The 11,040-nt window shown below is 42.6% G+C and overlaps 3 protein-coding genes across 5 annotated transcripts in view; 2 read left to right on the forward strand and 1 right to left on the reverse strand.

Annotated features, from left to right (window-relative positions):
• Positions 1-494: 494 nt before the first annotated feature.
• Positions 495-9,481, forward strand: parp1 (poly (ADP-ribose) polymerase 1). Of its 2 annotated transcripts, none has more exons than XM_008312952.3 (23): positions 495-790; positions 1,599-1,761; positions 1,865-1,983; positions 2,165-2,379; positions 4,030-4,120; positions 4,219-4,335; positions 4,696-4,872; positions 4,972-5,134; positions 5,278-5,418; positions 5,531-5,788; positions 5,997-6,062; positions 6,153-6,285; positions 6,384-6,579; positions 6,666-6,794; positions 6,899-6,982; positions 7,112-7,234; positions 7,339-7,467; positions 7,557-7,655; positions 7,736-7,888; positions 7,992-8,119; positions 8,204-8,265; positions 8,486-8,600; positions 8,784-9,481. In XM_008312952.3, the coding sequence occupies exons 1-23, from the start codon at positions 668-670 to the stop codon at positions 8,863-8,865; spliced, it is 3,066 nt and encodes a 1,021-aa protein (XP_008311174.1). In that variant the 5' UTR covers positions 495-667; the 3' UTR covers positions 8,866-9,481. The 2 variants fall into 2 exon arrangements, with proteins under 2 accessions (XP_008311174.1, XP_008311175.1); XM_008312953.3 differs by having other exon boundaries at positions 5,531-5,770.
• Positions 2,390-4,010, reverse strand: LOC112487222 (adenosine receptor A1; the record flags this gene model as incomplete). Its single annotated transcript, XM_074559984.1, has 1 exon — positions 2,390-4,010. A coding segment is annotated over exon 1 (1,110 nt), but the record flags the coding sequence as incomplete, so codon positions are not given.
• Positions 9,482-10,419: 938 nt separating the features above from the next.
• The window catches only part of lin9 (lin-9 DREAM MuvB core complex component), a 6,417-nt gene continuing 5,796 nt past the window's right edge, over positions 10,420-11,040 (forward strand). The window contains exon 1 of one of the 2 annotated variants that reach the window (XM_025056949.1): positions 10,420-10,536. In XM_025056949.1, the coding sequence (XP_024912717.1) occupies positions 10,506-10,536 (31 nt within the window). In that variant the 5' untranslated portion in view covers positions 10,420-10,505. The remainder of the gene's footprint in view (positions 10,537-11,040) is intronic. The other variant, XM_008312954.3, reaches the window with a different exon arrangement.

An 11,040-nucleotide genomic window follows, 5' to 3' on the forward strand; every position in this document is an offset into this window, starting at 1 on the left:
GCGACAAACTGCTTGCGTGTTTTCAATTTTATGTATTAAATTGTCTAAAGATAAATATATAGCTAATATATAGTATTTGCAAAACAATCACTCATGTCTAATTACATAAGTGGCTAATTGAGTGACTAAGAAAAAAAATGCCAGAAGGGTATTTGTTTTCAACAAATCACAAAAAAGCATTTGAAACCATTAGCAGTTCCTTTATCTAAAAAAAACAAGTCATTGTTTATTCTCCCCTTTCTCCATGAATGCAAAAAAGGGTTTCTTTTTTTTCAATTTCTACCACAGTTGGCATTCTTCGCCTTTCCCCTCCTGCAATCCTCCTGCAACGCCAACATAAAAACAAAGAGATGAACCTTTGTTTTTATGTTGCCTCGGTGTAAATATTTGCCGGCAAGTGGCAGCAATGTAACAAATATGACTCGAAAGTCTCTCATCAGCGTTGTAGTTGAGATGATTCAAAGACGTTTGAAAAAAAAAACCCAGACAGAGTGAGACCTCTCGCCACGTTGGCCGCTGCAGTGTGGGCGCAGGCACACGCGGGCTTCGCCTCTGTGATCTCAGGCCGGGCATTGATTTCTGTGGCTGTAACTACTGCTGCAGAAACTAATAACAGCGTCATAGCCACTCACGGATTCACGCAGTCCTTTTCCATCACCGGAGAATCATGGCGGACACTGACGCCGACAAGTTGTACCGGGCAGAATACGCCAAAAGTGGCCGCGCTTCGTGCAAGAAGTGCAAAGACAACATAGCTAAAGACTCCCTGAGGATGGCCATCATGGTGCAGGTAACAGACGCACGCAGTGGCTGCAAACTGCCACACTGCCATGCAAAGAAAAACTAAGTGACAGATGTACTTCAGACTTAGACCGAGGCATTTGCAAAAATAAAGTATGTCATTTTAATACAGAGGTGTCGCTGCAGGACGTTAGGCCCTCGTTAGCATTTAAATGGCTGACATTGTCTGCAGAGATGTGTCCACAAAGAGCCACACTCTTTGTTTATATGTGGGAGTTTTCATGTAATGTGTCTACGTCACATTGGTTCAAATGAGACACTCTGGGTGGTCAAAATATTTATTCCCAGTATGTACACATGAATACTTAGAAGAGTCGTTACTGGTTATTATTATTATTATTAATGCAGTCCAATATAAGTGTATAAAAACAAACACGATGTTCATGTATTCAAAGAACATCAACAGACACATTTGAAACAAATACATATTTTGTTGAATAAATAAGTCGATGAGACTATATGAATCAGAGTTCTGCAACTTTAAACACCATTTACAGTAACTAGTAAACAAAGTTCACTAACTGCAGCAGGATTGTCAAACTCACAACATAAAATTAAAATGTTAATATTTTAATGATTATTTCACGTCATTTTTTCCTCTAATGTTTCTGTCTTACCATCATTGGATTTGTTGTAAACATTCTTCGTTTCTGGTTCATTTTGTCCCCAAAATTTAAAACATAAAATTAAAATGTTAATATTTGAATGATTATTTCATGTCATTTTTTCCTCTCATTTTTTCCTCTCATTGGATTTGTTGTAAACCTTCTTCGTTTCTGGTTCATTTTGTCCCCCAGTCGCCCATGTATGACGGGAAGGTCCCTCATTGGCACCACTTCTCCTGCTTCTGGCAGCGTGCAGCGGTCCACTCTGTCGCCGACATCGCTGGTTTCGCTGACCTCCGCTGGGCAGACCAGGACAAGGTGAAAAAGGCCATAGACAGCGGTGGAGCTGTGGGAGGTTCGTGTACAGAGATGCAGTTTATACATGTGCCGTTTGTCACGTTTGGAAGCCACTGAATGATTTCCTGTTGTTTCAAAATGTGTTATATTATCTTTGTTAGTTGGAAAAGGCGACCAGAAAGGCGGAGCAAAAGGTGAGAAGACGCTGAACGACTTTTCGGTGGAGTATGCCAAGTCGAACCGCAGCACATGCAAAGGCTGCCTACAGAAAATAGAAAAGGTGAGCAACGTTTAACATCTCCGAAATAAATCTTTAAACATGTAAGTAAAAAAATACATGTATCAATTGAAGACAGTGTTGCGTAAAGGAAGTTTAATAAAATATGGGATGTGGTCTATATACGTTAGGTGAGGGTTCAAAAACCTTAATTTTTCAATTAGCTATAATTTGTTCATTCCAGGATCAAATCCGTATCTCGAAGAAGGCCGTTGACCCAGAGAAGCCTCAGCTGGGTCTGATCGACCGCTGGTACCACACGGCGTGTTTCGTGAGCAGCAGGGAGGAGCTGGTCTTCAAACCCGAGTACAGTGCTGCCCAGCTCAAGGGTTTTGTCACGCTACGGGCTGAAGACAAGGAGGAGCTCAAGAAGAGGCTTCCAGCTGTGAAATCAGAGGGGTAAGACAGAGAGAACAAGGCAGGATTTAAATATTGTCATAGTTATAGTTTCACATGTGCAACATTCACCACTGACCATATTTGAAGCACCGCTGCCCCCTGCTGATCGGCAGCACATGAAAATGGCTCTGAAAGTGTCTCTGAACGCCGTCATCGTGTAGGCGTACAGGAAAGGGTTGACGGCAGAGTTGGCGTGTGACAGGATGATGGCGGTGAGCAGCAGTTCGAATGGTACAGAGCACCGAGGACAGAGCAGCAGGAAGCAGTTGATGACATGGAGCGGGATCCAGCAGACTGTGAAGAGGAAAAGGACCAGGAAAAGCGTGGTGGCCGTTTTCATCTCTCGGCGTATACTGGCTGCGGCCCTGGCCTGAGCGTCACCGTGGCCGCTTTGCTCTGCAGCAATGCGTCTCACCTGCTGCTTGACCATGATGAAGATTCGGGCGTAGATGAGGAACATGATCACCAGCGGAGTCAGGACGCAGGCAAAGAAGTTGAAATAGACCATGTAGGTCATGTCCACCACCAGGACAAAGAAGCAGTGGCCCGAGTCCGGCTGTTTCTTGTGCCAGCCCATCAGAGGCACGAGGCCGATGAGAAAGGCCAGCAGCCACGTCGCCACGATCACCAGTGTGGCGTTGCGAGGCGTCATCAGCACCTGGTACCGGAAGGGCATGAAGATGGCCACGTAGCGCTCCACGGCGACTGCCAGCAGGCTGAAGATGGAGCTCTGGGTGAACATGATCAGGACGCTCAGCATCAGCAGACACAGGTAGAACCTGTGACGCGGCAGACCCACATCTGTCAGGATGGCGCAGGGAATGGCTACTGTGCCCACACAGATGTCAGCCACTGCCAGCGAGACCAGGAAGTAGTTGGTGACAGTGCGGAGTTTGCGGTTGAGTCCCACGGCGGCGCACACCATTAAATTACCCACCGTGGACAGGAAGGCAATGATGAGCTCAGCCACCATGTAGGCGACATTGGGAGAGATGACCACGTCAACAGGCGACGCTGAAGGAGACTCTGTTGAAGTGTTCTGGAAAAGTGGGCTGGTTGAAGAGGGAGAAAAGGAGTTTCTCGACAGTTGAAAAATGTGAAGTGTTCCACTGTTGTCCATCGTTGTCCTGCAGAGACATGAAGATTAGAGTCAAAATGATGATGAAGAACTCACCAGTCAACAGTCACATGGTTCACAGTGATGCTGCTTCAAGGTCCTCAGGTCTCTGTGAACATCTGTCTTCAAGACTCTACCCTTTAATAGAAATCACTTCCTCCCCCGTGACCTCACCCATCAGGTCAGACCTGTCTGGCCCTCACCCCCCGTGTGGTCATTAATTCTAATGACATCTTTGCTGTGTGATTAGTCGATTGGTGCTAACGATATTTTCATCCCGGAGGACAGTCGGTGATATCAGCAGTGACCTCTGGGACAGAGGAGACCTGTACCGACCTGTACCGACCTGTACCTGTGTGTGTCCTTTGACTGATGGAGCCCTAATGATTGTGTTTAATGAGCGCAGGTGTCACATTAAGGCTTGTTTGTGTCTGATTCAGGAAGTCGGTTGGAAATGTTTTGATTATCACTGGTCCCATAGTTGTTGAAGGGAAACTTTTTCTATTATTGTTGTTCTTGTGTTGTTCGTGCAGCAAACGTAAATCCGATGAGGTGGATGGAGTGTCAAAGAAACAGAAGAAGGAGGAAGAGGAGGAGAAGCAAAAGCTGGACGAACAGTTAAAGGTTTGTCTTTTTATCTATTCATTTGGGACTGATGTCCGACTACAGTCATATACATCACATAGACTTCATCTACATGACGTGTTGATGTGCACCCACAGGTCCAGAGTCAGTTGATATGGGGGATCAAGGACAAGCTGAAGAAATACTGTTCAGTGAACGACATGAAGGAGCTGTTGATTGCCAACAAACAGGAAGTTCCTTCTGGCGAGTCCAATGTAAGAGATGGATGTTTTTGGTTATTTCTGTTGCCTCTGCAGTTTGTAACTTCAGTGTTTCCTGATTGTAACATGTTTTTAGCACTAAAGGCAACTTAAGGTTGTACAGGGAGACATAAAGAAACGACCAGGAAAAAAAAACGAAAGAAGAAAAGCAAACTTGTGTGGACAAGAAAAAGGGGTTAAAAAAACTTTAAAAAAAGATCCTGTTGTTAAAGTTTGTTTTTGTCATTTTCCAAATGTCAGATTCATAGTAGAAGTCCCTTAAAAAGTCTGAAACAGCCATAATATGAATTTAATTCTGTTGTCAGTGTCACAAACACATTGAGAGCAGAGTGGATGTGATTTTGTCATCAACAGGTGATCGACACTCTGTCTGACGGTATGGCCTTCGGGGCTCTGGAGCCCTGTAAAGAGTGTCAGGGTCAGCTGGTCTACAAAGGGGACGCCTACTATTGTACAGGAGACATTTCAGCCTGGACTAAGTGTGTGTTCAAGACCACCACGCCTGCACGCAAAGACTGGGTTGTCCCAAAGGTAGGTCACTGTTTTCGTACAGAGCTGCTGATTGAAGTCGTTTAAAGTAACTTAGAATGAAGAAAATCATCTCCTGCTACTTGTTGGTTCTGTTTGCAGGAATTCAGTGAGGTGTCTTTCCTTAAAAAGTTCAAATTCAAGCGCCAGGACAGGCTTTACCCCAAGGAAACTCCCACTCAGATGGTGCCAGCAGCTGTAGCTAAACCTCTGGCCAGTGTGTCCAGTGCTCCGACAGAGCTTCCACTAGAGGGAGTTCCTTCAGGTGAGGAGAGAAATCACTTCGGTCTGTGTGAGGATTCGTAGTCACTCGTACTCAACCACTGTACTACTGTGATGTACAACTCAATAGTGCTGCTCTGAGATTCATCAACCAATAATCTCTGTTATGTTTTGTAATTCCTGTAGATAAACCATTGACTGGTATGAAACTCATCTCTGTGGGCAAACTGAAAAAGAACAAGGATGATTTGAAAACGTTCGTGGAGGAGTTGGGTGGAAAGATGACGGGCACGGCCAGTAAGGCCTCGCTCTGCCTCAGCACCAAGAGTGAGTGGTGACTCAGCAGCAGGATTCATTCACAGTAACTTAAAGCCTGTTTGTCTACACTGTGGGGGGGGAAATATGTTGTTGACATTTCTGTCCTTTGGTGGCGTCACAGAAGAGGTAGACAACATGAGTAAGAAAATGGAGGAAGTGAAGGATGCTGGAGTGCGTGTGGTGTCTGAGGATTTCCTCACAGATGTCAAGTCCTCAGGGAAGGCTATGCAGGAACTGGTCACTCTGCATGCCATTTCACCATGGGGAGCAGAGGTCAAGATGGAGGCTCAGGCTCCGTCCGTGGCCTCCAAGTCTGGAGGTCTGTCGGCCAAGAGCACAGGGAGGGTGAAGGAAGAGCAAGGTGACGTTTCCTTTGGTGGTGTGTAATTTAATTTTAATTTTTAATTATTTAGTTTTGGGGTTTTTTTTACAGATGGTCCTTGACTGAGAATGTGTGTGGGAGTTAGTGGGACATTCATGATGTGTGTGGGAGGGGGCTCTGTATGTATGTGTTTGTGTGATGAGAGAGGCCACCTGAGTGTAATTTTTAATTTCATAACCAACTGTTTCCGTCTCCATGGTGACAGGTGGCAGCAAAGCCAAGAAGATGAAACTGACAGTTAAAGGAGGAGCTGCTGTGGATCCAGATTCAGGTTCTCACATAGACTCTCCACACGATAAACCACATCTTCTCTTTGTTTATATCTCGTGGTAAACTAATGTGTTTGGGTTTTTTTCTGTAGGACTGGAGAACAGCGCGCACGTCCTGGAGCAGAGTGGGAAGATGTACAGCGCCACCCTGGGGCTGGTGGACATCGTCAGAGGAACTAATTCCTACTACAAACTGCAGCTGCTGGAGGACGATGTGCAGAAAAGGTAACTGTTGTCGTAACGCAGGTGCTGGTGAGAACGACTGTGTGCGGGAGCCGACTTTTTAACATCACACATCTGCTGTTATAATCCACTGTGTACAGGTACTGGGTGTTCAGGTCTTGGGGCAGGGTGGGCACCACCATTGGAGGCAACAAGCTGGACAAATTTCAGGACAAGAATTCGGCCGTGGACAACTTCCTGACCGTGTACAAGGAGAAGACGGGCAACACGTGGTGCGCGTCCAACTTCACCAAATACCCCAACAAGTTCTACCCTCTGGAGATCGATTATGGACAGGTACAAACAAAAAGAAAAATTACTGAAAATAGTAATACCTTATTTTTAGTCTGCTTCCCTGATGAATCTTCCCATCTTCTGGTCAGGACGAAGAGGCGGTGAAGAAGCTGACTGCCTCAGCTGGCACCAAGTCCAAGCTCGCCAAACCAGTGCAGGAACTGATCAAGATGATCTTTGACGTGGAGAGCATGAAGAAGGCCATGGTGGAGTTTGAGGTGAGATGATTTTTGAAGGGATTGTCTAAAAACAAGGAAGAAGCTTGTTTGTACTCTGCTGCTAACAGTCCTGACTTGACTTGTCTTTATTTGTTTCCTCTCAGATTGACCTGCAGAAGATGCCTCTTGGAAAGCTGAGTAAGAGGCAGATCCAGAGCGCCTACTCTCTTCTCACTGAAGTACAGCAGGTCAGTGAGCACAAGTTTTTTAAAAAAAAAAAAAGTTTTATTGCACATCAACTTCACTATCTGTCAATAATCCTTGAAATAAAATCTTCTGCAAATGTTCATGTTTAAAAGATGACTTTTTGCTCACAGGCTGTGTCAGATTGTGTACCAGAGTCACAGATCCTGGATCTGTCCAACAGATTCTACACCCTGATACCTCATGACTTTGGCATGAAGAAACCACCGCTGCTCAACTCTCTGGACTACATTCAAGTAAAGTTGAATATTTGGTGATATTATGTGGACAAAATACTGTTTTCCAAGATTTTAAAATCAAGATCATAGCAATAAGTACATCTTCATTCTTTTCTGTTCAGGCTAAAGTTCAGATGTTGGACAACCTGTTGGATATCGAAGTGGCCTACAGTCTGCTCAGAGGCGGAGCTGAGAGCAACGATAAAGATCCCATCGACATCAACTACGAGAAGCTCAAAACCAAGATTGAGGTCGGCAAACCTGTAGATCATATTTTTTATCACACTTTAAAAGATTGTGACGACAAAAACCAAATTAAGTTGTATGTTTGTTTATTTAGGTTGTGGACAAGGCCTCAGAGGAAGCTAAGATACTTTTGGACTACGTCAAGAACACACACGCTGCTACGCACAACACCTACACACTGGAAGTACAAGAGGTAACTTAGACGTGACACTTTGAGGTGATGCTCCCACTTTATTGTTCTGCGTCAAAATATATCCATTTGTCTCTTTGCAGATCTTCAAAATTGTTCGTGAGGGAGAGCACCAGCGGTTCCGTCCGTTCGAGGAGCTTCACAATCGCCAGCTGCTGTGGCACGGCTCTCGCACCACCAACTACGCTGGTATCATGTCTCAGGGTCTTCGTATTGCACCCCCAGAGGCTCCTGTGGTACGTGATGTTTGCTGGAGACCAAAAGGTTTCACCACGATAACAAATCAACACGATTCTAGTTTACACGTCTCTTTGTGGCTTTTTTTTTTGTTTCGTCCAGACCGGTTACATGTTCGGCAAAGGTGTGTACTTCGCTGATATGGTGTCCAAGAGTGCAAACTACTGTCACACCTCCCAGTCTGATCCTGTTGGTCTCCTGCTGCTGGCTGAAGTGGCACTGGGTAACATGTAAGTGACAGACAGTCAGGCGTTACATAAGAATCATTTCAGTTGAGGGTTTTGTGAAATGTATCTTTCTTATTTTCTCTACAGGCATGAACTGAAGAAAGCCTCCCACATCACCAAACTACCTAAAGGCAAACATAGTGTTAAAGGTGAGACTGAGGTGTCAATGATAAATTACTGCAAAGAAAAAGGGTGAAAAAATAGTATTCATCTGTTTAAAAAGAGCCTGGATCTGAGCTAGGATAAAAATATTTAAATCTTGTAAAACTAATCGTAATATGGAGTGTTTACCACTGTGTCACATTTTATATAGTTATTGTGTATTTTTTCTTTGTGTTTACATTTTTCTTTTCTTTTTTTTCTTTTCAGGTTTGGGTAGAACTGCTCCTGATCCTAGAGATTCTTTTAATATGGACGGTGTGCAAGTGCCTCTGGGAAAAGGAGTCTCCACCAACATTGATGACACGAGTCTACTTTACAACGAGTATCCTTTAATATTTATCTCCTTGTTAACCATTCAAATGAGAGTGATATTTAATAATAGTTTATTAAATAAATTTAAAAATCAATTTGTATGTGTTATTGTGTGACAGTAGCCATTCTACTCAGGACACAAAATATCTATTTTATTTATATGTAAAATTTTCTTTAACCGCTCCTCCTCCAGGTACATTGTTTATGATGTAGCACAGATTAATATGAAGTATCTCCTGAAGACAAGGTTCAACTACCAGACGTCCCTGTGGTGAGACGGATGCTATGCACACCCCAAAATACCATTATGGCCTCCATACACACCCTGGCTTCAGTGATGTGACACAACCTACAATGGCTATGAAGAACATCAGACTTATCGTTTGTTTTATCATATTTCAAGCTAACTCTACCTTTAGCCTGACTTGATGTACTTTAATACCGTCATTCTTGGCTTAAATCACTGCTCTCTCAGTATTTAGAGTACGGTGGTTTCATATCACCTTGGTTTCAGTTTAGTATAATAGTTTTCTGTCATAATAACCTTTGAATTTAAGCTTTAAAACTCTAGCCGTAGTTCAGCAGAAATAGTTTTGAGCTTTTCACCCAGGCTACCCTCGTCTCAAAGATTCTCCAGTAGAATCGACAAGAAGATGAATGTTTTGTCACATGCTGGGGTTCAAAGATACTGTACAATGTTTAAGCTGTATATACATATTTTTTGTTTGTTTCTCAAGCTGTCTTCCGTCCTGGTAAAAAAGAAAAGAAAAAACATTGTAGTTTACAGTTATAACAAACTGTCTTCTGTTAAAAAAGAAAGATGCCATGATATATGGTACACCTAGTTTTGTTTTTTCTTGCTAACCTTAAAATAAAAGATTTAAAATCAAAGATCATGTCATTTTTTGAAAATTGATTTTTATCCTGTCTCAACTTATTGTGTTCAGCAACATTTTGACTGCAAAGCAGATTAATTAAAGGTCAGCATTGTAAAGAAATATGTATTTAATAGCCACTGCCCTATTAAACCAGACATTTAGGAGAATATTTGAATACTGTGCACAGGCATTTACATTCTTTGTGACCTCAACTGGGATCAAACACATCTGGTGTGAAGCCAACTTTAATATCAGAAGTCTGGACATATGTATGCATGCACCATAAATTGGGATGGATTTGGGGTCACATTATTCAGTTCTGTCAAGCCATTTACCCAGTTGCATCGTTGAACAAAAGCTAAGGAAGCTCCTTTAAGATCGAAGTAATGAAAGGTTAGTCATTAATGTATTCTACAAGAATTTTCAAATAATTTTAAATGCTGGACACAAAGTTTTTAAGAACTCAATACCTTTAAATAGGATATTTAGGTCAGGATCTTGTAATGAGCCAACAAATAAAAAAACTATGGGATTTTTGTACTTACTGTTTACTCACAAACTTGTACTTGTGAGTACAAACAAAGAACATACACATTTGTTTATGATCATATTTGCAGCATGTAAAAAATGCATGTAAAAAGCATGCTTGGTGGTGGCAGGATCATGCATTGATTCTCTGCACGCTCTGAAACGAAATATTGGAATTGTTTAATGGGGCCAAATTTAATATTTCAAGTTTTAAACGTAAAACGTGTGTAAGCATACATTTGTTTTAGATTGCTCTCTTAGCGCCACGGCTGTATAAAACAGAAGTAACCCCCCAGTGTAAAGTTGCTGTCTAAACAATTCTTATAGAAATTACTGATAAAGTTGAACATATGTGACCTGAAATAATTCGTTTGGTTTTCAATTAACCATGAAAAGTCTCATATTTCGATTCTTTGTGTTTTTTCTTTCTCAAATCGCCCTCCAGACGGCGTCCCGACCCAGAATGCATTTTGACAAGGTCTTTGAAAAAGCGGCGCGGCTAATTCAAGATGGCGGAGATGGACCAGCTGTTAGACGAGAGTGAGTAACAACATACATTTTGAGTTTTTTTTAAGAGAATGCACAACGATTCCAACGTAAAAATGCACAGTTGATTACAAGCGATTACCTCTTTACTTGTAAATAGTACCCCCCGTATTACACTTTGTTCGTTTAGCCATTTAAGAACGTAATAAGATACCGGTTTATTAGCCGAGCTAGTGCTGGTTAGCATTGGATGCTAACCGTAGCTAATGTAGTAGTTGAAGTTACTTCAGCTCGACTGTGTAAACAAATAACGATAGCTTAGCCACCAGCTAACGTCCGCTAACACAATGTCTTAGACAATCACAACATTAGAATCATATCTATATTTATGTTGACAGAATACACATGCAGCATATGAACCACCTGCATATCTGTCTATGTTATGTGTCATTTTACCCCCACATTTATGACAACTTAGTGCGAGTTACGGTGGTATAGTAATGCGTTGTTACATTTTGACAAGCTCGCGAAACCTATTCTGATTACCGGTGATCGCAT

Source organism: Cynoglossus semilaevis, chromosome 7, assembly GCF_000523025.1.
Source record: "Cynoglossus semilaevis isolate Cse_v1.0 chromosome 7, Cse_v1.0, whole genome shotgun sequence".
Taxonomy (NCBI): Eukaryota; Metazoa; Chordata; class Actinopteri; order Pleuronectiformes; family Cynoglossidae; genus Cynoglossus; species Cynoglossus semilaevis.

Coding starts and splice junctions, on each gene's coding strand:
- parp1 (XM_008312952.3), top strand. CDS start 668: ATGGCGGACACTGACGCCGACAAGTTGTACCGGGCAGAATACGCCAAA. Junction 791..1,598: donor GGATGGCCATCATGGTGCAG/GTAACAGACGCA, acceptor TTTGTCCCCCAG/TCGCCCATGTATGACGGGAA. Junction 7,656..7,735: donor ACACACTGGAAGTACAAGAG/GTAACTTAGACG, acceptor GTCTCTTTGCAG/ATCTTCAAAATTGTTCGTGA.